Source organism: Oryx dammah, unplaced genomic scaffold, assembly GCF_014754425.2.
Source record: "Oryx dammah isolate SB20612 unplaced genomic scaffold, SCBI_Odam_1.1 HiC_scaffold_13, whole genome shotgun sequence".
NCBI classification, from domain to species: Eukaryota; Metazoa; Chordata; class Mammalia; order Artiodactyla; family Bovidae; genus Oryx; species Oryx dammah.
Window position 1 is genome coordinate 59098335 of NW_024070197.1, and position 25801 is coordinate 59124135.

The 25801-nt window shown below is 45.8% G+C and overlaps 1 protein-coding gene and 1 non-coding gene across 3 annotated transcripts in view; one reads left to right on the forward strand and one right to left on the reverse strand.

The window, feature by feature from the left end:
• WWOX (WW domain containing oxidoreductase) overlaps nucleotides 1-25801 on the reverse strand; it is a 906401-nt gene that overhangs the window by 670591 nt on the left and 210009 nt on the right. For both annotated transcript variants that reach the window (XM_040253481.1, XM_040253480.1), the window contains exon 6: nucleotides 6281-6369. In XM_040253481.1, the coding sequence (XP_040109415.1) occupies nucleotides 6281-6369 (89 nt within the window). The remainder of the gene's footprint in view (nucleotides 1-6280; nucleotides 6370-25801) is intronic.
• On the forward strand, nucleotides 23441-23513 carry TRNAG-CCC. Its single transcript has one exon. It is a non-coding gene; the product is annotated as a tRNA-Gly (tRNA).

Consider the following 25801-nt stretch of genomic DNA (forward strand, 5'->3'; position numbering starts at 1 on the left):
TCTATCTTATTTCCATTGTATCATACTGGATATATTCATGAAAACCTCTCGAGTCATTTAAGGATCAAGACAGGAACACACACACACTGTGCCGGCCACAGGCACAGTGCACTCAGGCGTGCCTGCTTGCCTCGTGCATGGCCTCCTCTTCTCAACAGGCCTGCCAGGTCCGTGCGGAGACCTGCTCGACATGCACCTGCAGAGCGAGGCCCGGAATGCTCAGCCCACGGCTTCGCGGCTGGCAAAGAGCAGAGCTTGGGTTTGAACCGAAGCTCAGTCACTCCCCCAAAACTCTGTTCTTTCCACTGCAACGGGGGCACATTAGGACGCACCAGGCCCTTGGACACACCCAGCCCATTTTCTGCTTTTGGAAGTGAAGTTTTGCTGGGACACAGCCACGTTCACCCACATAAGTCCTGTCCACGGCTGCCGCTGACACAGATGGCCTTACTGCCCGAGAAATCCGAGGTGCTTCCTCTCCGGCCCTTTTCAGAAAAGCGTACTGACCCCTGCACTATACTCTCTGTGTTCGCATTTTTGTTTAATAAGGAATGACAGAACACCATCTGTTTTACAAATATTGTTTTAAAGAATTATGTAAGAACGTTTGATGCCTAAAGAGTTAAGCTTCAGAAGGCAAGACATCTACTGTGGATGGAAGCCTTCTCTGATGTTTCTAGACACGTTAAATGCTTCACAGTATGGTTTTTTAATACCTCAAGGTGGAAAATATAGGGGATGGGGAAAAATCAACTTGTAGACTTTAAAAATGTTTCATAAGACACCACAATTAAGATCTAGATTTAGAGAGTCTATTACAGCTGAAAAAAAAAATCTGCCTCTCTGTTTTTCTTTTAGTTTTCAAACAGTTCAGAAAAGCAAAGCAACATGATACTCTGTTACACAAACCAGAAATGGATTTCTCATGTTGAGCAAAAAGTAACAGAGATACATGGGCTAAAAGGTTACTCTTAAAACCAAACTGAGGAGAAGAAGAGAGATTAAGCTGTAATTTACACATTGGTCTTGCAGGGTAATTTAACCCTCAAAATTTGGGATTTATTTATAATTTATAGCCCACCCACTTCTGTAGAAGGACTGGAGACAGCAAAATTGGAAATAAGAAGAAAATTAAATCTGGGATTAGTACTTTCTGAAAGTCCTGAATTTTCAAGTTCTAAAAAGTGAAAATAAATAACTTTGTTAAGATTTCTCCCTCAAATGTATAAACAGTAAAGAGGAAACTGAAAAAGTATTCTTTCAATTTTTCTTTAAACACCACTATCCAATTTTTAAGTGAAAGTATTTTAAGTATTTTTAAGTGAAATAAAGTTTGATTTCCCTTAAATTCTGCTGGAGACAGAAAGCTGAAAAGAGAAAGTAGAGATCCACGACCAAAACAAAGTTCTAGAAATCTTTAGAACGGCAGGTGTTATTTTAAAATTATCTTATGATCAACTTCCATTAATTTCTATGATGAATCAAAGACCTTAGATGATATTATAAGAGCTGACTGGTAACTGAAAGCCAAGCAATAAATTTCCTATATTATGTGCCATCACTCAAAGTTTTCAAATTTCAAAACTGGAATCCAGGTGTCCATTGTTTCAGGAATATACAGAACTCAAACCATAAAACAGTATCTGATAAAGGAAATACATATATATATATTTACAGAAGTCTAGAAACCCCTGAACTGCTGTTACAGGGCCTGTTCAAAATGAATGCTTTTCAGTAAATTAAGCAGTTGGTATCATGGATGAAACTGTGCCAAAGTATCCCAAACAACACCCTACTGGCTTCAGAGCTCACTACAGAGAATCCTGATGCTCGGTCGGAATCATCAGGAAGGGTCCGAGCTCTTCACATTCTGACGGAGGCCCTGACCAGCCGGGCAGCAGGAGCATGGAGGCTGGCTGCTCTCCAGGACTGCGGTTTCAACAAAAATATCCTGCGAAACTCAAGTTTGGCTGGGACTCACCACAGGCTTTGGTTTGGAACTTTCCAGTAATGCCCCAAAATAATTGGACCTGAGACACACTGGCCGACCACTACCCACTGACGCGGCGGAGAAGTGCCCTGGGAGTTCTGAGGCCTCCTGGGCTGACCACCCAGAAGAAGAAGGAGTGGAGGGGGACAGGAGGAATGGCGGGCGAGGGGGAGCGGGCAGACAGACAGACCACGAGGGCGCAGGGATGGGTCGGTCAGGGCGTGCAGAGCCTCACAAAAACTGGCTTGAAGACAACACCACCACCTACCGAGCATTCTTGCCAAATAAAAATGAAACAGGAATCTGACCGAGCCTTTAACATTGGCTACCATTTCACAGGAAAAGGAGAAGACAAAAGAACCAGCTGAACGACACCCCCGGGGTGCAGTCGGTGAAACACAGACCACAGAAAACTCCAGAGGACACACCTGCCCTTGAAACACATACGCTGCACTAAACAAAGAGAAATTTAGAAACTGGAGGGAAACATACAGGCTAAGATGCACTGACCTCATTTGATTTCTGATTTAAGTAAACTGAGAGGATAGAATACTCATTGCCTTGAATGGTGTTCAGCCCCTAAACTTCTGAGTAACTTGGTCCTCAGTAATTCCTACCAACCCAGAAATCCACACTGAAGAAAACGCCTGAAGGGTGAGGTGGAACAAGAAGAGGGGTCGCTGTGGATTCAGACAGACTTGGGTTCCAAACTGGGATCTGCCACTTGCTAAAGTCAGGAAAGAGAGTTGGCCTCTCGGTGAGAAGCTGGAGCCTTTCCACTGGAAACAAAGATAAGATGAGTCATGCCTGGGGATGACTGTAAGGAATCAGAGAGAGAACATGGGCATAAGTGCTGGGCGTGTTGCCTTGCGCGGAATAAACAAATGTCAGAGAGGAACGATGATTTGCATAACCACTGTTAGCAGGGCTCATTCTGAAAAGGCTCAGTCTCCACCCCATGCCACCACCCCCCAAAAAAAACATAAAGAAGAATATCCGAGAAGAGGCTAAAGCCACATGCCCTCCTGGTGGAAGGTGGAAGGAGACTGGCTCATCCGTACCATGACCTGCATCTTCCAAAGAGGTTCGCATTTGCACCCATTTCTATCTTTTCCAGGCTCACACTACACGCACTGCTGCCTGCCCTGGCATGGCAAGACCACCGGGCTGGGGCATGAACCGAGGGGACGCACACGGTAAAAAGCGCCCGAGCGGACTCCTGGCGTGCCCACAGACGGGCCTCGGCACAGACTGCTAAGTGCGTGCGTCCACGTGGCACTTCAGTGGACAGGTTCTTCCTCTCTTCAGTCCAAGGGCGCAGAAAGGAGTGGGTCCGGCATGGGTAACCTCTCCTTCGTTTGCCATTATGTTTTACACACAAGGAGATCTTAATGTCAAAAGATGGGAGCTGGAGATAGGAAGAGAGCGACACGTGTTTTTCTGGCAGTTCAGTCACCGACACTTGAACTCACTTCTGACAGTTCTCAGAATCCACAGACCCACGAGGGCTGAACTGTCAACTGCTCGGCCGGGAAGACTTCGCCCTGCTGGTCTTCCAAAGGGAAAGCTGTGTGGGATTTTCATGCTGATTTGTCTAAATCCATGTAAAATACTGGACCCTAGAGAGACTGATTAGAGAAGGCAATGGCACCCCACCCCAGTACTCTTGCCTGGAAAATCCCATGGACGGAGGAGCCTGGTGGGCTGTAGTCCATGGGGTCGCGAAGAGTCAGACATGACTGAGCGACTTCCCTTTCACTTTTCACTTTCATGCATTGGAGAAGGAAATGGCCACCCACTCCAGTGTTCTTGTCTGGAGAATCCCAGGGACGGGGGAGCCTGGTGGGCTGCCATCTATGGGGTCACAGAGTCGGACACGACTGAAGTGACTGAGCAGCAGAGAGACTGATGAAAGGAGGTTCGTGGCATGGGGTTGGCTAAGAGGAAAACTGCTTTTGTTTCTGAACCAAGGAGTACAGAAATTCAGAATTCATTTGCTAAAATCCAGAATTAGGGCAGAATGGGCGACTGCTTTTCTCCAAGAGTTTGGGCTTGGTGATCACAGAAGGCAATTGGCTTTGATGATTTCTGAACTACTTAATGGTTAAAAACGAATGGTCCCATTAAGACTTGGAAGGCAGTCCTCTTATGTAACCGCTGGCTCTCCTCAGCTAACGCCTCCTTCCAGCGAGCGCTGACACCGGCACTGGAGGGAGAGTGAAGCAGCGGTGCGTCTCAGCTCCCATGGGAGTGGCATGGTGTCGGGGAGCAAGCGGAGGGAGAGTCACAGCGGATGGCAATGCTGCCTCTGCCACCAAGCTGCTAAGGCAGCCTGCGACAGTCACTCAGTCTCGGATCTCGTTTTCTGGCCCACCAAGAACGACAGACAGTGCAGCAAGGAGGCTCGGCAGGCGGGCTGCCCAGACGTGCCCGGCCTCAGCGCCCCTGCTGGCTGGCCGCGTGCCCTCGGATAACTCACCCTCTCTGGTCTCATTTTCCTCAACTGCGTAATAGATACAATGACAGCACTTACCCTGAGGGCTGCTTGGAGAATTAAGTCAGGAAAAGCACACAAAGGGTACTGGGTGTGGGGCTCATAACAAGCTCTCGAGAAATGAGCTGTTACTGCTGCTACGGTTGATATTATTATTGCTGTTCTCTTCCAAACAACCGCAGAAATACTAGGTCGAGGAGTAGGCTGCCAGAGGTTAAACACTGCCTGCTTGCTGGCAACTCACACAATGGCTTGGGTGAGCTTAACTGGGCCTCCACCAGCCACCACTCTCTTTCCAGAGCTGAGAAGAGAGCCTGGGGCTTTGGAGGCATGTGTTAAATGCGTGTTAAGTGAAGAAGCAAGCAGATAAATGAATCATGAAGGGAGGAAAGGGCAAATGTTTCAAGAGCTACAGCTCTGCCTTGATGTGAGGTTCTCTGGAAGCTCTGGCAAGGGCTGGCAGCTACCAATCCCTGCCAAAAGGGCACACAGTGGGGCTCACCTAAGTCAGCTGGCCTGTGGACAATGCCCAGCTAGCTATTCGCTGGAGCACAGGGCAGGCCCCTGGGGTGGGGGCAGCGGGGAGTGCAGATCTCACTAAAGACTCTGACTTGACATTTCAATCTCAAGGACTCAGGCTTGCTCCAGAAAGGGCTTTAGGGGACAGACTTCTCAACAGTCTACAAGAACGAGTGAGAAAATGAAGGGAGAAAGAAGAAGAACTGGCCACTGGACAGCACTGAGGAGTCAGGCCAACATCACGCCATCGGAACATCTGGTCTGAGACACTTCCCCTCCCATCCATCATCTCCGCAGAGAACTGTTAAAACCAGCAACCCCAACAGAGGCCAACCCTGAGACCACTTGTCACTGATCAGCCTGCTCCAAACTCGGGGACTCTGGTGCCGACTGTGGAATTATTTTACCCTTGGCACCACGTGCACTATTATTAACTTAATCCTTGTGTTTAAATCAACTCACTGGAAAAGAAAAATTAAACAAAGTGATTTGTTAAAGAAATTTAAACCTCTATGTTAAATGAGAAACCAGTATTGCTTGCCCTTAAAAAAAAATCAGAGGGAACTGTAAAAATAAACACTTGGAAACAAAATATTGTAATGAAAAGGAAGCTAACCACCACCGCTTTCCTCAGTTCTGGCTTTAAGAGCTGCTTGCTCTCTGTTAGGAAAGGTGGTTGGTAAGGGATGGCCAAAAAAAAAAAAAATCTGCCAGTCCTCAGCAAAGGCTCCCTCCTTCAGGCATTTTTGAAAGTCTGAGAAAGAATGGAAAAACAGAAGTTCTCAGATGTGAGCCCACGCTTTTGGAACCGTGTCCACGCGCCACGTAAAACCATCGCAGGTTTGCTAAACAGTAAAACCTTCTTCCCGTGCTCTGAGGTTCAGCCCCCTTGTGGAACTAGAGAGCTGACCTGACCTCTTCCTAAGTGCAATTAAAATAGAACTTCTCCTCGATTCTGGGAGGTGCCTTGAAGATGTCTGCAATCAGGATGCAGCCTACAATCAGCTGGCTTTTATGAGGTCGCTTTTTACTGATGCTTAGTAGGATCTTTTTCTTGTTTTCTAGGAGGCTGTTATGAGATTGATGACACATCTCATACTGAGGAGGGCTCGGAGTCAAAAAAATATGGTACACCTCGACCGGGCCAGTATAAATGAGCCTCCTGTTTGGACGCCAAGACGGCACAATAGCCTTCCGTCTTCCCGGTTGTGTTCATCTGATAAAGACATCACAATGGCGAGATATTATGATCTATAACCCTCCGCTGGAACACTCACACATTCTTGGCCTTGAATGCTTGAGCAAAATGCTGCACGCTACGGAGCAGAGCAAGGTCCAGGGTCATTGCTTCTACCTTGGCTTTGTGCTGGAATGAGAGAAAATAAAAAGAAATGATAAATAACAGCAAGTTTAGTTCATGGTATCAAGTTACAGTAAATGTGTTATGGAACATGTCGGAATTCCCCTGTTTAATATTAGACGCCCAGAGAGAATATAAATCATCGGAATGAACAGAAGAACGGGGCTTTTTCCTGCCAAGTTTAGGGAGGATGGGAGGCTGGGACTCTGCTAAAACTCCAGGCTGAGGGCCTGTACTGTTTGACTCAGCGCCCGAAACAGGATCCACAGGGTCCAGGGGCTCACGTATCTCCTCTCAAAGTGCCTCCTAAAAGAAACTGTAATGACAGAGGTACACCAGGACAAAGCCGCCTCCTGCAGCAACATCAAAGGCCACGTGGCAATCTCAGACGCTGCCATCTGGGCTCTGAAACCACTCCACTAAGCCTGCCTCAAAAATGAAACACAAGGCATGGACAGAAAGTACAAAGGCAGGCAAAACTTGGTAATATCAATGGAGCCCGACAGCCCTGCATGCCCCTGCTTTAGAAACGCAGACAAGCTGGGTTCAAGCACCCTGTGAACTCTGTGGGTGTGAGGCACACGCAGGTGACGACAGTGATGCTCCTGACGTCCAACCTGGGGTGACGGTGGGTGGGCATTTACAGGCATCGTCGCATGTCACCCTCAGGACAACTGAGGGATACCTTGTATTTGGCCTGTTTTACACTGTGGCATCTTATAAGAGACTGAATACAGAGCTAGGAAGTATGGATGGTGAGGCCTCAAGCCAGTCTGACACTGAAGCCCAAACTCCCTCCTGGAGCCACACCGGAAGCGCTACAGCAGTCACTGAAGCCGCCTCGTCCTACTACACGGCCCCCAGCACAGTTCCAGAAAGACCATGCCTTTCAAACAGGCCCTGTGTTTACCAGGCCCTCCCGATTTTTAAGTCTACCTGGACTTTGCTGTGGGCTGAAATGCTACGACTTCTTCGATCTCTCTCCTCAGAACAGATGGCCAGGCTACCTGCCTGTTCAAGTACGTGGATTCCCGTAAGATAAGCGGTGAACCTGGGAATCCTTGTCTAGACTGCGATGCTGAAGTAAGACTAGTGAGAATCACAATGTGCTCGGATGCTCTGAAGTGGGTGCACGTGGTCAGTGGAGGGCACCCTCCACCTGGACGGACACACAGGCTGTGCTGAGACGCTTAGTGTGTCTGCAGCAGTTCACCTCGGCCACCAACGTCCTGGACCGCGACCCGAGTCCCAGGCCTTGGACAGTGAACACCAGGCCGACGCAGCCGAGATGCACAGACTCTGGGCCACCTAACCTTTCTGAGCCTCAGTTTCCTCATTTGTAAATGATGAACGTTCATTATCTACTCACAGAGTCGTGAGGCTAAGCGCAAAGCACCTAACAGCCTGCCTAGAAGACAAAAGGTGTTTCATTACTTTAACCGGAAGGAGGGAAGATGCCCGTGGTGACAAGCTCTTTCCCCGAGGCCACTGTGTAATAAATGGTTGTTCAGGAGGGCGACAGGGCAACAGGGTGGGTGAAACTGTGCTCACGGCAAGTGAGGCTTCCCCCCGAAGACCACATAGTACCAGATCACTGTTGGACCCTGGAGGATCCAGGTCCTGCCACTAACAGGGCCCAGTTTTCAGAAAAGGCCACAGAGAGGAATTCAGTGACCTCCCCAAACCCCAGCAGTCTGGCAAAGGCAAGCTGGCCAAAGTGGATTTTAAATTCCTCAGGTAACGGCAGCTGCACACACCTGCAGATTCTGGAAGAAGGAGAAGCATCTAACCTGATCCAGGAAAAGAGAAGAGTGCCAACATGTGGGTTTCATTAGAGCTTCCTGAGATCAGGGAATATTAAAGCTGGAGGGTTCACAGTAAGGCAAGGCCACAGCCCTCATCCCATATGAAGGTAAACTGCCACCAGGAGAAGGGGCTGCACCCGAGTGATGCCGTACCCTGTACAGAGGGCTCAGGACTCCAGATGGGCAGCAAACCGCACCCCCACCCCCCGTCCCCACTTTCTGTCTGCGTGATGGATGTTTTTCTGTGGCTCAAGTCTTCGGAGTGGGACGTTTGTCAAAATAGCTAGCTTTCCTTCCCCATAGATTCTTATGCCTCCCGAATGCTCAACTACTGGTTCTGACGTTCAGACATGGCAACTCAAGTGGGCTTTCACCCTCACCCTGCTCCTCAGGCCCCAGCCACCCCTGGCGCAGAGCACGACACTCGTTGCCAACACAGAATCTTACAGAGCTTTGAAAGGATTGCAAGAGGAAAACCGGATATTTCTCCTATTAAGGGAGGGGTGGTAAAGACAGACATCGCTCCTCTCAGCTGAGTCCCTGATGGAAATCCCCAAGCAATGTGCTGGCTACATATTAGAAAAGAATGCATGTACATTTTCCCCCCATAAAACAGGGAGCACATTCCCAGATGGTGACCCCAAAGCAAAAATTTCAATGAAAGCGATGGCATGGCCAAGCTGGCCAATGTGTTCTTCTAATGTGCAGTTTGCACGTGGTGAGCTGTCTTTTGGTACCGCTCCCCACCCCCACCACCTTGCCCCTCGCTGGAAGATAAAACACAGGGCTGCCACCACCAATAAGAACAAAATCAGAATGTACGTATCCAGGGGGAACGAGAGGTCACAAGCCATCAAGTAGTTCAACAGACTAATCCACAGGCGGTGGGTTACTGGGCTCTTGGGGACAGTGACTCAAGTCCACACCCAATTACTCAGGTGATTCCCCCTGCCCTCGGAATCAGGCTTCCTGTTTCTGCTACTGACCCTGAGAAACGCAGAGGGACTGCATGCGTAGTTTAGTTAAGCCCCGAAAAGGGAAACACAGCTTTTCGACAGAGGGTACACAAAAGTGCTGACGTGTGTGTGTGTTGCGGGGGGTTGCTCTTCTGGTCGTCTAACAAACTTCACAATGCGATAGAAATGTTTTTATTGTGGGACGTGCTCCAAATGAGAAGGCAGGGGCTGACGGATTGCAAGCAGAGAGCATTTCTGAGGGATAAACTGCTGATTGCTAGGTGAAAGCAAGAGGCCCCATCTGCCAATGTGAGCTTTTCTGCTGAGTCTATGAATTTGGGAATGACCACAGTCCGCTTTCTTGGTATAACTCATTTCTGCTGTTGTTGTTGTTGACTTTAATTTGGAAGGAATTATAGACCCGCAAGAAGTGGCAAACACAGTACCCAAAAAAAGCTCACATACCCATCTCCCCGCACCCCCCAGAGGGGATGACTTATCCAAGCAGCACATCATCAAAACCAGAAAATCGACACTGTCACGAAGTAATTCATTAGACTCCAGATGTTACTTGGATTTCACCAGTTTGGGGATGCACTCATTTTCTTTTATTTGAAATATCTATGTGTATAATTCTATGACATTTTTATCACATGCAGAAATTCATAGAACTATCACCACATTCAACATACAAAACTCTTCCATCACCACTAAAGAACCATTGAGTTTTTCAAATAAGAGGTTAAATCAGCATATGCCATCCAGGACGTGAAAAGTTCAGACTCTGTCTGGCCAGTCTCTGGGCTCTAGACTGGCAACACACACACACACTTCTAGCTTAAAACATTTCTGTAGCTTGGAACGGCCAACAAGATATGACCCAGATCCCTTACTGTGTGGCTCACACAAGTGCCTCTGTCCAAGTCAAGACGACCTTCAACAAGGAAAGAGCCCACAAACCCCTCAATGTCATAAGAAAACCAAGGATTAGGACTTGTTCATGCTTCATGGCCCTCCCAGGGCCCCTGTCACTGTGACTGGCCAGGGGCCCAGGCAGATGGAGTCGGGGGGTGTTTCCATCCTCTGTAACATCGCCGGCCTCCACAGGGCGGGGAAGAGAATACGGCTGCACACTGAATGTCACAGGCTGCCTCCCTGTGGTGCCAGGTGTTGCTCTTGCTAACATTTTGTTGGCAGAGCACGTTCCGTGGCTGTGCTTCAAAAAGGTGCAACCCTCCACATGCCCAGCAAGAAGAGAAATACAAACATGTACACAATGAATAACAGTAACAACCAACACACAGTCCATGATTTTGCCCTCTCTACTCTCCAGGCTCATTTCAGGCCACCTCCTGCTTCATAATTTCAGTAGTCATAGAAACATTTAGAAAAGACAGATGGATATGGACAAAAAGTATCTACAACGCCACCACCCCACTATTAACTGTTGGCTTTCCCTATGCCCCTCTCCCCTTCCCTCCTCTCTACCCATCTACCCATCGATGCAGCCAACCAGCCAACGAGCCCCCCACCTAGCTTTAGCTGACAGAGACAACTTCCTACTAAACTTTGAATCTTTAAATGCTATAAAACGCCTATCCAACCCTTCCCCAAATCCACACTCTTTTCTTTAACCACACCAGTGTACACAAGTTTATCATATCAGGGAAAAGAGGAATGCAAACTTCCCTTAAGTTCCATCTACAGATGCTGGCACCCATCATTTTAAAGCAGGAATGCACAGGTGGCATCCCACACGTGAAGCAGCACATCTAAGAAGCTGAGACGCCAACCTGCTCCCAGCCACCCCCAGGTTCAGCCAAAAGACAGAGTAGTGAAGCAACCCACGTATTTTTCCTCCACTTTCCTGGAAGTCACAGACACCAGCCCACCGACACTCTCGGTAGAATGAGTCTTCCTGGGTTGTTCTTTGCTAAGTTCCCAAAACCTGTCTTAGTGGTTCAAGGGTCCACAGGTGCAGAATCAAGGGGGTTCTTGCCGCCGTTACACAAGACTGTTCTCTCATACCATTGCATGACTATAATTAGCCAAGTGTGACGCAGGCGTGACACTGCCTGGAACCACAGGAACCACATGGGGGCCGTGTGGAACATCCACAGGGGGCAGCAGAGTCAGGCTGAGCGGGAGGAGCCGCAGTCTGGCCTGACAGCGTCACCGGCTGTGTGGCCGCAGGAGCGGCGTGGCTGCTCTGGGCCTCAGCATTCATGCTGAAGGGGGCGTCTGCCATAAGTGGTGAGGGCAAAGAGGGGGCATGGCGCATACGAGACATGAGGCACAGAAACAACGATTATTATCATTTGTAACACGACTGTTAGAACAGGACACCAATTCTTTGTTTTTCAACCAAAAGGCATATTACCAATTGCAGTCGCAAAATTTACTTAAGCAGGTTATAGTCTATAGGGTCGCAAAGTGTTGGGCATGACCGAGTGACAGAGCACACCACACGATATGCTTGGCATTTATTTTTCATTGAAGAGTCACAGGAAAAGTCTTTTGAAGTATCTATCATTTCCCCCATTTCACAGCCTAGAAAACAGAGGTGTTTACAGTTTAAAGTGGCACAGCCTAGACAATGATTCAGGTTTCGAACTGAGACTCGACTGGTTCCAACACTCGTGTCTTCGCTGGATTATCACTACTGGCTCTAGCCCCGTTCTCGTATTCTTCAATGCCTGACACTGAGAAGCTATCAAGAAATTAACGTCCTCTATCTATTCTTGTTTGTGTCTATTTTACATCATATTTATTTCATACACTTAGAATTTACAAGAGAAGCCTAGTAGTGAAGGAGAAAATGTAACCAAGGCAATAATGTACATTCAGAGCTTATTGCTAATGGCACCCTGCAAATTCTAATCCAATGGGCCTTAATTGCATTATGCTGATGCCTCTCACCCATCCACTTTACATATGCTTGGTCCTGATTTTATGCTCTGAAACCTTAAATAGGAGTTGTCACATTTACAGCAGCGGGAGATAGCGGTGATGAGCATGTTATTGACATGACATTATTCACTGAACTACAATACAGACCTAACTACACTGGTTCCGTAATTTGTCAGAATCCTACGTGGGACCTCATATTGCTCATTTCTCCAGTATTATGAAAGTGATGTTTTTGTGGCTGTGGGTGTCAGCCTCTTTGCTGAGAAATGCAGGAGCAGATAGGGATTTGCATCTCCTTTCAGCTCTTGTACATCTCAGAGCAACCCAAATCAGCATCATGAGCAAGCTAAATGGGAGTCTGCCCAACCGTGAACAAGCCTAAAGATTAGAAGGATGCCCTGATTGGGGACTGACCTGGTGGTCCAGTGGCTAAGGCTGCACTCTCCCAATGCAGGGGGCCTGGGTTTGATTCCGGGTCTGGGAACTAGATTCCACATGCACAACTCTGCACACTACAACTAACGGTCACACATCACAACTAAAGATCACGCGTGCTGCAACGAAGACCGAAGACCCTACATGCTTCAACTAAGACCCAGCACAGCCAAAACGTTAATAAATGAGTATTTTTTTAACAAAAGGATGTTCTGGTAAGTGCTCTTACTGAGACAGCATTTCTACCCAAGGAGACGGCAGAGTTTAAGAGTCTCTTTTATGGCTCTCCATACCTGTATCAATTTGTACACCTCTGTGCCTTTCGCCAGGAAAATGCTCTTAAAGGAGAGTCCAATTTACAAAATAGGGAACCAAACCAGAAATGACCCTTAGCAAAGCCCTGGGTTTTCCTTCAAGCCTTGACCTTCAGATCAACCATCAAGCAGGAACCTTCACTCCTGAGCTTCCACAAATGTGGCCCCCACCGAAGTCCGCCCTCCCTCCAAACTACAGTGATAAACATGCCTAATGAGAAAATCATGACAATACTTTTTTCATTACCCATAGGTCAAAATTTCTGCCTTGGGTTGCTGGAACTCAATTTATAAAATAACTGTTTCAGTATCTATAGGTGATTGTGAGGCTGATTCAAGGAGAAACTGTACCGGATAACAGCTTATTTAATTTGGTGTATGACTTATGCACCACGTAAAGTAAAACTATTAAAGATGCTTAGACAGTAATTGGCAGTATTTTGCACTCTGGATAAAAAAAGTGCTTATCTTGCCAGAAACTAACAAGAGAGGGAAAATTATTCGAAAACCTTCCAATTTCCCTCTATGCTATGCATTCACTTTGCAGCTTAAAAACAGTTTAAGAGGATGGCAAATGGCACGGGGGTTTGGCAGCCGACATGATCGGGCATTTATGCCTGGCTATTGAAGAAAGAGCCTTTTTTCATAGTGAATTTTTCATCCTAATGTAAGTGATGATTTACGTTAACTATAGGTAAAGCATGGTTACATTTTCCTGAAGGATTGCAGGCAAGTAGAGAGTAGTACAATAAGTTGAAGCGTAAAAGCTTTCTCTGTCATAATATTTATTATAATGGCATATAAAATAGCTGAAATAAATAATAGATGACTGAAGGTAAATTCATATGATAAAGAATCCTTCAGCAGACACCATTACTTTTGACTGTTCGAGTTTTATACACAGTTGAAGACTCTTTAATAAACAGGCCCTATGTCTTATGTAAGTACTGGAAACATCCACGATGTGCCCTAAAGGCAACAGGCTGGACATCAGCTAATCCACTGCATAATTATATCCTCAACAGGAACAGCCTATATATTTTGAACCTTTTAATACGCAGGTTCTAAATGAAACTTGTTAAGCATCTGAAGCCCCTTCTTTGCAGAAGTTGCTGATAAAATAAATCCGGTGCCCCGCACCCCAAGATTCAGATAGGTGTCCAGACGCATGGAGACAGTGGCATCGACACATATACACAGCATCATGCGTAAAATAGACGGCTGGTGACAAGGTGCTATTTAACACGGGAAGCCCAGCCTGGCACCCTGTGATGACCCCGAGTGGGGGCTGGGGAGGGGAGGGAGGCTCCGGAGGGAGGGGACAGATGCATAACTGGGGCCAAACTGAGTGGCTGTATAGTGGAAACGAACACAACACTGTAAAGAAATTTCCTTCAATTAAAGAATTTTTTTATTTTTTTAATAGGAAAAAAACTCACAGAAACATGTGGGGTCTGTGGACTATCTGGTGACTGGTCAATGGCAGTTAGTTTCACTGACTACAGAGAAAGAGAAACAAGATTTGTCTGCTCTGGTTGAAAGGCTTCTGAATTCCACCTGAAGGACCTGTGAAGTGTGAGAGATGTTCAGATGGAGAGAGACGATCTTCATTATGACGCTCAGGATGGAGAGAAACACGCCACCAGGACAGCCTCTGCCTGGGGGCTTCTCACCATGGACATGCCAGCCCCAGGGGACACCCGGTGAGGTCCGGACACGTTTCTGGGGGAGGGCTGCTCTGGTCTCTCAGGGGTAGAGCCCAGGGACGCTGACAAACATCCCACAGTGAGTCCCAGACGGCAACGGTGCTGAGGCTGTGTGTGTCGGTTTGGGGAGAGGGACTTGATTCACCCCAAGTGGGCTTCAACGATTTAAATTTATCCTTATTTATAAAAATAAAACTGGTTCACTGAGCAAAGCACAAATAATACAGAAGTGGATAATGTATCAAGTCAAAGTATCTGGAATCCTGCTGCCCCAAGATAAACAGAGTGACAGTTTGAGGCAAACCCTTCCAGGATACATTTTCTACACGTATAAAAAACACTGGGCCACAATGGATTCCTGCAAACACTGTATCGTAGTATATGTGTTATTCTATTCTATAGTCTGGTTTTTCACAATTAACACATACCAGAATACACCTAAACAGAACTCCACCCACATTCTTTTCAACCAGTAAGTTTACCCAGTAGAGGAGTGTTCAAACATTTATTAAAAATTGATCTGGGGCTTCTCTGGTAGTACAGTGGTTAAAGCTCTGAGCTCAGATACAGGGGGATGGGTTTGATCCCTGATCAGGGAACTAATACCTCATATATTGCACAGCACAAGCAAAAAAACAAATAAAATTAATCCAATTGAAAATTTATTAAAAAAAAAACAACAGCAAACTGATCCCCTTTGGATGTCTCAGTCCTCCACAGCCTTCACTAGCTTTGTGAACTTTTTACTTAAATTCCCAAAGCTTGACCTTTCTTACTTGTAAAAAACAGAAATAATAGAAGAATCCCTTCCCTGGGATTACTATGGGAACTCAATAAGATAATATGCATGGGAAGCACCTTAAACACATATGCTCTAAGTGTTAACTATTGCTGTTGCTGCAATCAATATTACTTTATGTAGTTTCCAGGTTTTTGTTCCTAAAAGCAATGTTGTAATATCTATGTTTTGCAATAAACAATTTTTTTTCTATAGGGTAAGATCCTGGAAGTAGAATTGCCACGTCAAGCGACATCAGTTATTTTAAATTTTGATGCATTTTTTGCTGGGTGTCCTCCAAAAAGGTTAGAGCAATTTCTAGTCCCAAGAACACTGCAGGAGACTATGAAAGAAAACCAAAACAACGGATAATTCACACTAATATTTATAGTCGATTAAAATGAAGTTTTATATCTCTGTCTCTGATTTCTGGTACACAGTGAGTGGCAGAGAGTAGGTTTTCAAGACAGGGTTTAATTTAGAAAATGAATGAATGAATAATGCACCACCTGAACCCAGGACAAAGTCCTCAGAAGAGATAAAAGCAGGCTAGTGACGCTGGCAACATAATCCGCTAGAAAGCCAGGCTCTTCTCCTGAAGCTTCAGGCCCGCTGGCTGCCAGCCTGCCACTCAGAAGCTGGCACTCAGAAGCTGATGACGAATGTGAGCCCGGTATGCAGAGCATGCAGTAAACACGCAACAGTATCATCATGCCTGGGGAGTGCACGACAGTCACTTTCAATTTACGGATGAATCCAAAGAGAGGAATCCTTCTGAGGTTCTGCAGAAGCAAAGCAGCATATTCAACAGACGAGCTAGAAGAGGTTAAGAAGAGTATGTGCTTCCGAGAGAACCAAAGTTTCCTGCTTAAGGTGGCATCTGTCTAAACAGCCTCTAATAAGTTCCAACAAAAGCACCCAGAAAGGCAGAAAAGCTAGAAACTCAGTACACGGCGCATGCGCGCGCACACACAGACGTCACAGTCAAGGTGTCCCCAAATGTTGCAGGTCTTCTACATTAGCTATGGGACCAAATAACTTACTCGTAAAAAGGAACTGAAACAGCAATAAAATAACAGCTCATTTTTTAGGGAGGGGGATTTAATTGAGCTATTAAATCACTGATGGCCTAGTTCTGCTGGTTAAAACGGTAAGAGACAGTAAACAGCTTTACACTATGTAAGAGAAAATGTAAATCATGTATGTGAAAGTTTCAAGAAGAAAAATATCAGAAGGCAGGGAGGGAGAAAGGAAACAGAGGAAGGGAGGGGAGGGAAAGGATATGAGAGAGAGAAAGATGTTGGAGGAGGAGGAGGAAGGAAGTCAGTTTAGCTTCCAAACTAGCAGCAGCAGGAAAAAAAAAAAATGCTTGGGGTCCACGGGATATTAAGAAACTGGATCGATGGAAAAATAAAATCCAAAAAAGAACTAAAATTATTAATAAAGGGAAACATCTTATAGAGAGGAAACACAAAGTGAAATTTAGAAATTAGTACAGATTCACACATAATCACAAGAAAAATTAAAAGGACTTAAATTCACACGTTAAAGGCAGAAGCCAACTAGAATTCAAGAATGACCTCCATGCTGTATAAAACAGATAGTGTGGACAGAGGAAACCAGCACCTCCCAGACCTGCTCTCCCTGGTCCACAGTACCGGGCTATGTTGAGAAGAGACCTACCACCTGGGAACTACGTTTCCCAGCCTGCACTGCGGTGGGGCAGGGCCTCCAGGTTTCCACCAATGGCCTGTGAGTGGAATAGTGTGTGTGTGTCTGTGTGTGTGTGTGTGTGTGTCTGTGTGTGTGTCTGTGTGTGTGTCTGTGTGTCTGTGTGTGTGTCTGTGTGTGCAGGTGTGTGTGTGTGTGTCTGTGTGTGCAGGTGTGTGTGTGTGTGTCTGTGTGTGCAGGTGTGTGTGTGTGTGCGTGTGCGCGTGCCCATGGGGCCCTCCACCCTGGGCTACTCATCACGTGAACTGGGTTTCCCATATTCTTTCTCCTTCCGTCTGAGGGATACAGATGGTAACAATTTCTAGTAAGGCCACTAGATGCAAGGAGCGCCCGTACTTTATGCACTGAATGGGCCACCGCACCCTATCAAGTGGGGACACCCGACGTGGCTCTGGAAATCGCCTGGTACCGCTGCTGTCTCTCACAACCTCAAGCGGCAGCGCGGCTGACGGCTCCCTGCTGCTTTCACCAGAAGCAGCAGCAGCGCACTGCTGGCAAGCAGAAATGAAACTTGGGACATTAAGGGGTTTAAAAAGCCAATTGATTCGGGAGCCCAAACAGTATAAAATAAGCCTGAAAACACCTCTGAGAGCAGATAGCCTGTTACAATCCCAATTTCTGAATTAATTCAAAGAATTCAGGCCAGGAGCATGTATCGGATTAGTGATATAACTTTTCCACCCAAGTCCTTTATTCCAGATCATGGTGTGGTTGCTAAGGAATAGAGAGCAGGAGAGACATAGCTAGACAGATTGAGAGAGGCTCAGAAAGAGAGTCAGGAGTTCCTGTCCCATGAAGTTTCCAGGCTTGTCTGACAGCTTCCCCAGGACTGCTACTGAAAGGGAAGTCTAATAGGAGCCTAGGAAAGGGGGGTCTGTGAGGAGTGGCAGAATGACGTGCAGATTCAAAGCAGTGACCAGGCGACCCTGTCGCCTCAGTGCCCGAAGCATGCCAGCTTGGGCATGGGCACGTGGCCACGTTCACATCTGACTCCGTGGTCTGCTATCTTGTAGCCGAAAGGAACAAATGAATCACGTGGGGGTAATTCTGTTAAAAGGCAGCTAAGTTAGAGACTGCGTGTCTTCAGAAGAGCAGTGCACACAGCGTTAGAGTTGGGAGGGCACCACTTTGTAAGCGTCCACTAGAGGCCACTTTGGAATGCATGCAGGTAAGGCGGCTCGGCCTCAGTGCACCTTCTTCAGTATTTATCAATAGTGTCGTCCCTGCTCCCTCTGGTTCCACGGTACAGACGTTCTCTCCAGGCAGAGCTTCTGCTGCCGACAGGGGCGGGGGCGGCCAGAGCTTTCATTGGTGTAAAGGGAGGACCTCGTCCATGTGGTCCCCTTCTTCTCAAGGAAAGCAGACTTTAGAGGTTGCACTCCTTTGGGGGCACCAGGTCTGCAGCACAAGCCCCAGAAGGATTCAGGGGTGTTCTGGCTGAGGATCACATTTTCTAGTTCATCTGAGTGTCACCGCTCATCACACATCTAGGAGTTGTCAGACTTCCTACCCCGTGTACACTTACGAAATGCAGTCCAAGAGGCAAACGCTCACTGTTAATTAAACAACTTAGGAGGGCTTACTCTCTGACCGGTACTATTCACAGAAGGGAGAATTACGACTCTGCTACATTTCACCCTGTTGAGCCGTTACAAAGTAGACCCAATTACCTGCACTTTACAAACAAAACAAGGCTGAAAAAGCATCCAAAAAATAATAATAATCTGTTTGAAAAGCCATATAATCAGCTATTGGCAGAAGTGGGATTTTAGTTTTTCCTCCACTCTGATAAGCCATTCCTCCTTAAGATAGTATTATTGCTTTGGTGCCAGAACTTTCTTTCCAAACCTGAAATTTTCCCTAAATCCAGGAGATTATGGTGGGGTCCAAATGTACTTCACTCCCAAGAATGTTGTTCTTTCCATGAACCCAAAGCCTTTACACTTTTTTTTTTCTGACCATTAAAATGTTAACTTTATGATTAAAAAAAAAAAAAAAAAAAGAATGTTGATTTCCACCTCTCCCCTCTGCTTCAACCTCCAGATTCTGGAAGAGCCAAGAGAGACATCTAAGTCATGTGTAATTGGAAATGTTTCCATATGTGTAGCAATAAGATACTAATCTAACCACCTGCTCACCGGAATGTAGTGAAACAGACTTTCCTTCCAAATGGCTGTAAGTCCTCCAGAAAGTCAGCAAACTTTCTCTTGAATAGGCCAGTTAGTATTTTAGGTTTTGCTAGCCACACAAACAACTCGACTTTTGCAGCATGGATACAAAAGCTGCCACAGACACTGTCAACAAATGGGTGCAGCAGAATTCCAATAGAACTTTATTTACAAAAACAGGTGTCAGGCTGGATTTCCTCCTGGTGTGGCACAGTTTGCTGAAACCTGTTTCAGGACAAGAGTCAGGAAAGCTGGGTGTGTTTCCGACAGTCTGGCAATCTTATAATTAATGTAATTTGCAGAGTCTACGGAAGATAGGAGAAAATAAAGCATTACACACTGCCTTAAATAATGTATGCTGACTGATCACAGGGGCCAACTGACAAAGATGTAGCTCACAGACAGCATTAAGAGTCTCAAGTAGTGTGTACAAAGAGCGGTAAGTATCTGCTAACACTGCTGCTTGCAAAATGTGTCTCCTGTTAAAAATCTGAATTTCAGGAGTATCACATGTAAGTATCAGCACTAAACGGTTCCTGCAATTCCATATGTCTGCTTGAACACAGGACCGCTGTGAAAAATATTATGGCCACTCTGGAAGGTTATAAAAACCTGTTAGAGAAATTGAAACAAGGGTTTCTAGACATCTTCCAAGCATGCCAATCCTTGGGCATTTAGGGTGTGAAGGACAGACTTTTCTCCACTGGGCTCAAAGGTATGTGCCATATCTGCTAATGATTCTCTCCAAAATCCTAACAGGCATCGAATCGGAAGCTCCATCTTGGCCACTGGGAATGAGAGCATGACATTTCTGTCTTGTGCAATTGCATTTACAGTGCAGAAAACCAACACAGCAACACAACAACACCTCTCACAATGGAAAGAGAACCACGCGCTTTCCTCTTTATTGCAGAGAGAGGAACTACATAGGCAGACGCAGGGTTTGGGTGGGGGAACCATTTGGGTGGGACAGGCAGAACCACACGCAAAAAAACCAAAATAATGAAAACACAAAATGAAGAGACTGCTCATAAGATAGTTATTAAAGAGATCACGTCTTCTATGTCCTGGGATTTTTCAGTCTAGATGATAGCAGTAGACTAAGGGCGATTCCTGGGTCGCGGAGATCCCCTGGATAAGGAAATGGCAATCCACTCCAGCACTCTTGCCTGGAAAATCCCATAGACGGAGGAGCGCGATAAGCTACAGTCCATAGGGTCGCAAAGAGTTGGACACGACTGAGCGATTTCACTTTCACTTTCACTTTCAAGGGCGATTGAGAGTAATAAGGAAGAAGAAAAAAAAGAAAGAAAGAAAGAAGGTAATAAGAATTACAGGCCATATCATCACGATTCAGAGGAAATTCATGCCTTCTGCTGGAGAGAGCAAAGATTACCCTTGCAGCACTGTAAGTCGTTCTGCCTAGACTGACGGGTTTAAATTCCTCAACCAGGAGTCAGTATCAAGCCTCGCTGTGGACCAGAGTCTCTTCCTGGCAGAATGATCTTTGAAATCTCTGAATACCAAGAAGCCACCAAGCACCTGATTTACGGAGATTAATACTTCCAAACAAATACAAAACCCACTAGTTAACAAGAAAAGACGGAAAACAAAGCAGCCACCCGTTAGGTCACAGCACTGGAGGCGTCATGGACTGCATTAGGGGAGCAACGACACGCAGAGGGACGGACGCCGAGCCACAGGAGCCTCGCCAAGGCACTCTGCGGCGCTTCACACCCATGCAAGGCTCCGCTCTGCACCCGGCGCCTTCAAGAGGCAGCTGGTCGCATCTCCACTTTGAGAGTAAGTACACGTAAACTAAATAATCTGACGTCATAAATCAGATGAAGGGAGGACTTGAATCCCAGTCTAACCAATCCAGAACCATCTGTCCACCCTTTCTGCCTGTAAACTATGATTATCATGACCCATTCAATGAAATGGAGAAGGAATACTAGAGACTAACAGTGCTCTTGGAAATGATGAAATTCCAGGCTCTTAAGCAGGATAGGAAAAGGATGAGAAAAATCAGGAAAGGGCCAGAAACACCACAAGTGAAGGAAAAAGCTGAGAAAATACCCCATTCTCCTGTTCTCCGGAGATCCATAATCATATGCTACACTGTTCCCTGCAAGCGCAGACATACACAGGGTAGCACATTAATCCTTCAAACACTAACAGATGCTGGCAGGGATTTAGACTGGAATGTATTTACAAAGTGACAAATTATGTTCTGTATTATAGAGAGAGAGAAAGAGCACCCACAAACAGGCTGATAAATGTCAGCTGCAGTCACGACAAACGGTTTATTTTTATTATACTGTAACCACAAATGTTTTTTTTTCTTTTTTTTTTTTTTTCCAGGGAGTCCCAAAGATTTATTTGTTGCAGGGAAAAAACAAGATTATATATGACACAAAGTAATAACTGTAAGATCGGTGATATTCCGGGCACCCTACCCTCCTGGAAAGCTGCATCCAGGCTGTCGAGTGCCACTAAAAAACTCAACCTTCTCCCAAGCCCAGTAAATGGTTAATAAATCAGCACCAATACAATGCCTTGTAATTAGATACAGCCTTAGTTCACAGACTAGCCAATTGATAGACAATATCCAATTCCCCCTTCACTGGCTATCAGGAGGGTAGAGTAACTATTAAAATAAATTTAATGGCTGTGACGGGTAAGAAAATATACCAGAAGCTAAAATGTAATCAGTATATCCAAACCTAAAATAAAATTATAGTCTTTGCTGCAAACACGGTCCCTGGAAAGGAGGCTTATGGATGGAGAGCGACATCCACAGGCCAAAAAAGGCAAGGTCACTAATTCACAGGAATGTTTAACCTTGAACACAAGATTGGGTGGGGGCACAGGGGGTTGGGGGAATCTGGCCTGGGGCCAAGGCAAAATGTAAGCATTGATTATTAAGAGACCATTCTGAAGAATTCCTCTCCTGTACTTGGCCAGTGGGGCGTTGGGGGCAGAGTCAGGCAGTCTTGAGGGAGCTCCAAGGCAAGATGGCAGGAGGGTGACCTAGAGTCTGCACCCCTGCTTCTTGGTGGAGCTTCGCTGTCACCTCGCTCTGGGACCCTGGGCAAGTTTCTCCCCCCACCCCACCCCCACTCCCTAGGAACCTCCATCCTCTCAGCTGTGAACCGGAGGGTCTGGAGCTCCTGGGGTGGCCAAGATCTCTTTCAGTGTCCGTTCCTTTGTCTGAGACGTAGAGGGATGGTAAATAGAGGAGGGCAGGCCAAAGAAAAGGCATGCTGGTGACCAAGAGGATTCCGCAGAAAGAGAAACACTTTCTCTTCTGGGGTGCAGATACCTGGCGGAGTCACTGCTAGTTACAAGTTTCCACACTTGCACACCCTGAAAGCGGGTTTTTTAAAAAAGGCACAACAGGAACACATAAATATATTAAAACACACAGATTACATAGAAGGGTGCAGAATCACACACACACACACACACACACACACACACACACAATCCCAGTGACGACTATATGTAAAGGTGGTTCTTTCTTTCGTGATAATGGACAGAAAAGACTGCTGTTGTGGGGGGTGGGGTTGGCAGCCCCCTCTTTAGGGCGTGAGGGGCAGGCAGCAGCTCTTCTCTCTTCCCTCCAAACCCACTGCCAGGAGGAGTGAGCAGGTGGCCGAGGGGAGACAGGCACAAGGACGAACCCTGGGGTCCAGGGAACAAGATTTGGTCCCAACCCCACCACCTCCTTCATGTGTTCTGACCTCCTGGAACCCTGGAACCTCACTGTTCCCATCTGTGGAACCATAGTGTTAATATCTCCTTCAGCAGGGGAGGGTTAAAATTATGCTTGTAGCCTGGAGGACCCAGTACCCTGGCACACAGGAAGTTCTCAACGAACTGTGTTAATTATTTTCAAGCTGGGGCTGCTCCCTAAAACCATTCCCTCCAAAGCCCTTTACAATCCTAAAAAAAAGATACCTGTCTTTTCTGCAATCTAACGAGAGCTTATTCTTCCTTGATCCTAATTCACATCCTAGTTTTATCCATCACCACCTCCTTGTGTCTTCTCTTATTTTCTTTAAGGGCGGCGGTGGGGGCAGGAGTGGGGGATAGGGGGTGGGACTGGGGATTCATCATGGAGCATGCTCCCATGAGTTTCCTTCTATTTCCCAGGCCAGTGTATTCCAAAGAGCGGGCCTCTGTTTGCAGTAGCTTATGGTGACATGAGATGCAAGGTGGAAGGCAGCGTGAAGGGAAATTCACTCCATCAAAATGTCAGTCCAGGGACTTCCCTGGTGGTCCAGTGGCTAAGACTCTGCATTCCCAATGCAGGGGGCCCAGGTTCAATCCCTGGCCAGCAAACTAGATTCCACACACCACCACTACAGACCCAGAGCAACTAAGATCCAGAGCAACCAATAGAAAGACAAACAGATTTTCTAAAAAACAGCATTCTGTCATAGGAGCCAACCAGAAGGTCCTGAAGACCACAGTCCAGCCAAAGTCACAACAATTTGAGCAGTAAAATAAATAATGATATTACTGGACTATGGAAAAAACATACACCTGTGAATCTATACTAATATAAATAAAATAACTGAATCAATCAACAAGTGGGAGACAGTGGATCACTCTTCCTTCAGAAGAATTCCAATGAATCAGTGTAGAAAGCCATGTGAGACATACAAAATCACCATTAGGGAAACACCGCTATAGTAACTACTATAGGTGAGATCAAAGTCAGTGTATGAATGTTCAAGGAAGAAAGAGAAGGCTGGCATAATCTCAAAGCATCTCCCCCTAAATATTTATGCAGTATGAAGAAAAAACCAGTAGCATGATGATGGAAAAGCTCAGCAGACATTACCTTCACCAAATGATCACGGTGACTTCACCATCAACCACAGCAAGACAGACAAACATCCTGGACCACCTGAGCTGCTTCACTAAAAGGACACAACATCGTTTCTAGGATGCTCGGGCCAAAAATCTGCTTTAACTTAATCCAATCATTAAAAAGGAAAAAAAAAAAATCAGTTGCACCAAAGTCTCCAGAGCAGGAAGGACAGGGAAGAGTGAGGAACTGTCAAAGACTAGAGGCAAGGAAGAAGACACGCAGTTAGAGACGAGGGGGCATCATGGACCAGATCCTGCTCTAAGAAGAGATACTGATGGAAAACTGCCTAAGTGCGAGTAAGGAGGTATAGTTAGCATTATAAACTACTGCCAACTTCATGGTTTGGAAAAGTATATTATGGTTAGATAATTATATTGTGGTTAGGTAAACTGTTAAAATTAGGGGAAGATAGGTAAAGTCTCCGTGCATTTTTGCAACTTCTATGTAACTCTGAAGTTACTTGGAAAAAAGTTCATAAAATACAACGAAATGGCTGTCTTCTGGAGTTGGAGTTCTGTGTTAAGATAGCCTTTCTTTTATAAAGTAGTACTGATTGTTGATGAGGCATGTTGTTTGTTGATTTTTGTTTGCTGTTGTTTTATTAGTGTCCTTCTTAGGAAATAAAAACACTTTGGCAATTTTAAGTTGGTATCCTAGTTTCTGTTTTCTTTTGAAAAATTTTTGGGATCCTGAAATCCAAAAATCTGAGAACCACTAACTAATAAGCTCGTTGAGAAGTATTTCCTGATGATTGGACACTGGAGGAATGAAAGTTTACAACATGAGCACTATCCTCTTCAAGGAGCACTATCGATATTCTAACCACAACATTAAGTCCCAAAGCTACTACAGCGTCAGGCCAAACAGAAAGTCACTGTCACCTCTTCGCAGAAGTATGCCCTGATCACCACTCCCACTGTGGGAAGCAGGGGCCTGGCACAGAATCTTTGCTACTCACATCATATTATGAGTTTCTTAAAAGCAGGGCCTCTCATGCACATGTCTCTATCTTCTAAGAGGTATTTTCCCCCAGTGAAAATTCAATGTATTAAGAAAAAATTATTGATATGCATCTCTGTAGCTTCTGAATGCAAGTTAACTGTTTGACTATATAAGCTATGAAATGCTGAGAAACTTGCAACCTAACTCATTTTAAGTCTTTCTTTCAGTCCCAAGGTGCATTTAAAACAAACAAAAAGTCATTTCACTCATTTCCTAAGCACCAGCTATCAATCCCTTATTCTTTCTGAGTGCTCTTCTTACAGTAGTTTTGGAGCCCTGGTGATCAGTGCTTTAACAGGGATTAAGCACAGCCAAACCCTCAATTTGTACACCCTCCGTTACAGATGAGCCTGAGAGCTTTCAAAGTTTTTATGTGAAATGCTAAAAATGTTTGTTTAACATACTTTTAAAGTTGAGAAGATTGTTGGAACAAGTGCTCTCGGTTATCAATCAAATGTGTGATCATTCAGCAAGTAAAACAAACCATTTGAAAACTGATAAATACACAGTGAGGGTAGAAGTGTAGAAAAAGAGACCCCCAGACAGGGCTGGGGAAAAAAAAAAAAAGGAGTATAAATGGGAACAACCTTTCTGAAGACGAAAGATCAATTCACACTTAAAAGCCTCACTTGGCCCAGGGAAATCAGTAGCATTGATGGTGACTGTGAAAACTGAAAATAGCATCTGAGCCCAGCAAGAAGGGATTGGTTTAGTAAGTTATGAAGGCATAACGTACAGTCACTAGAACTTA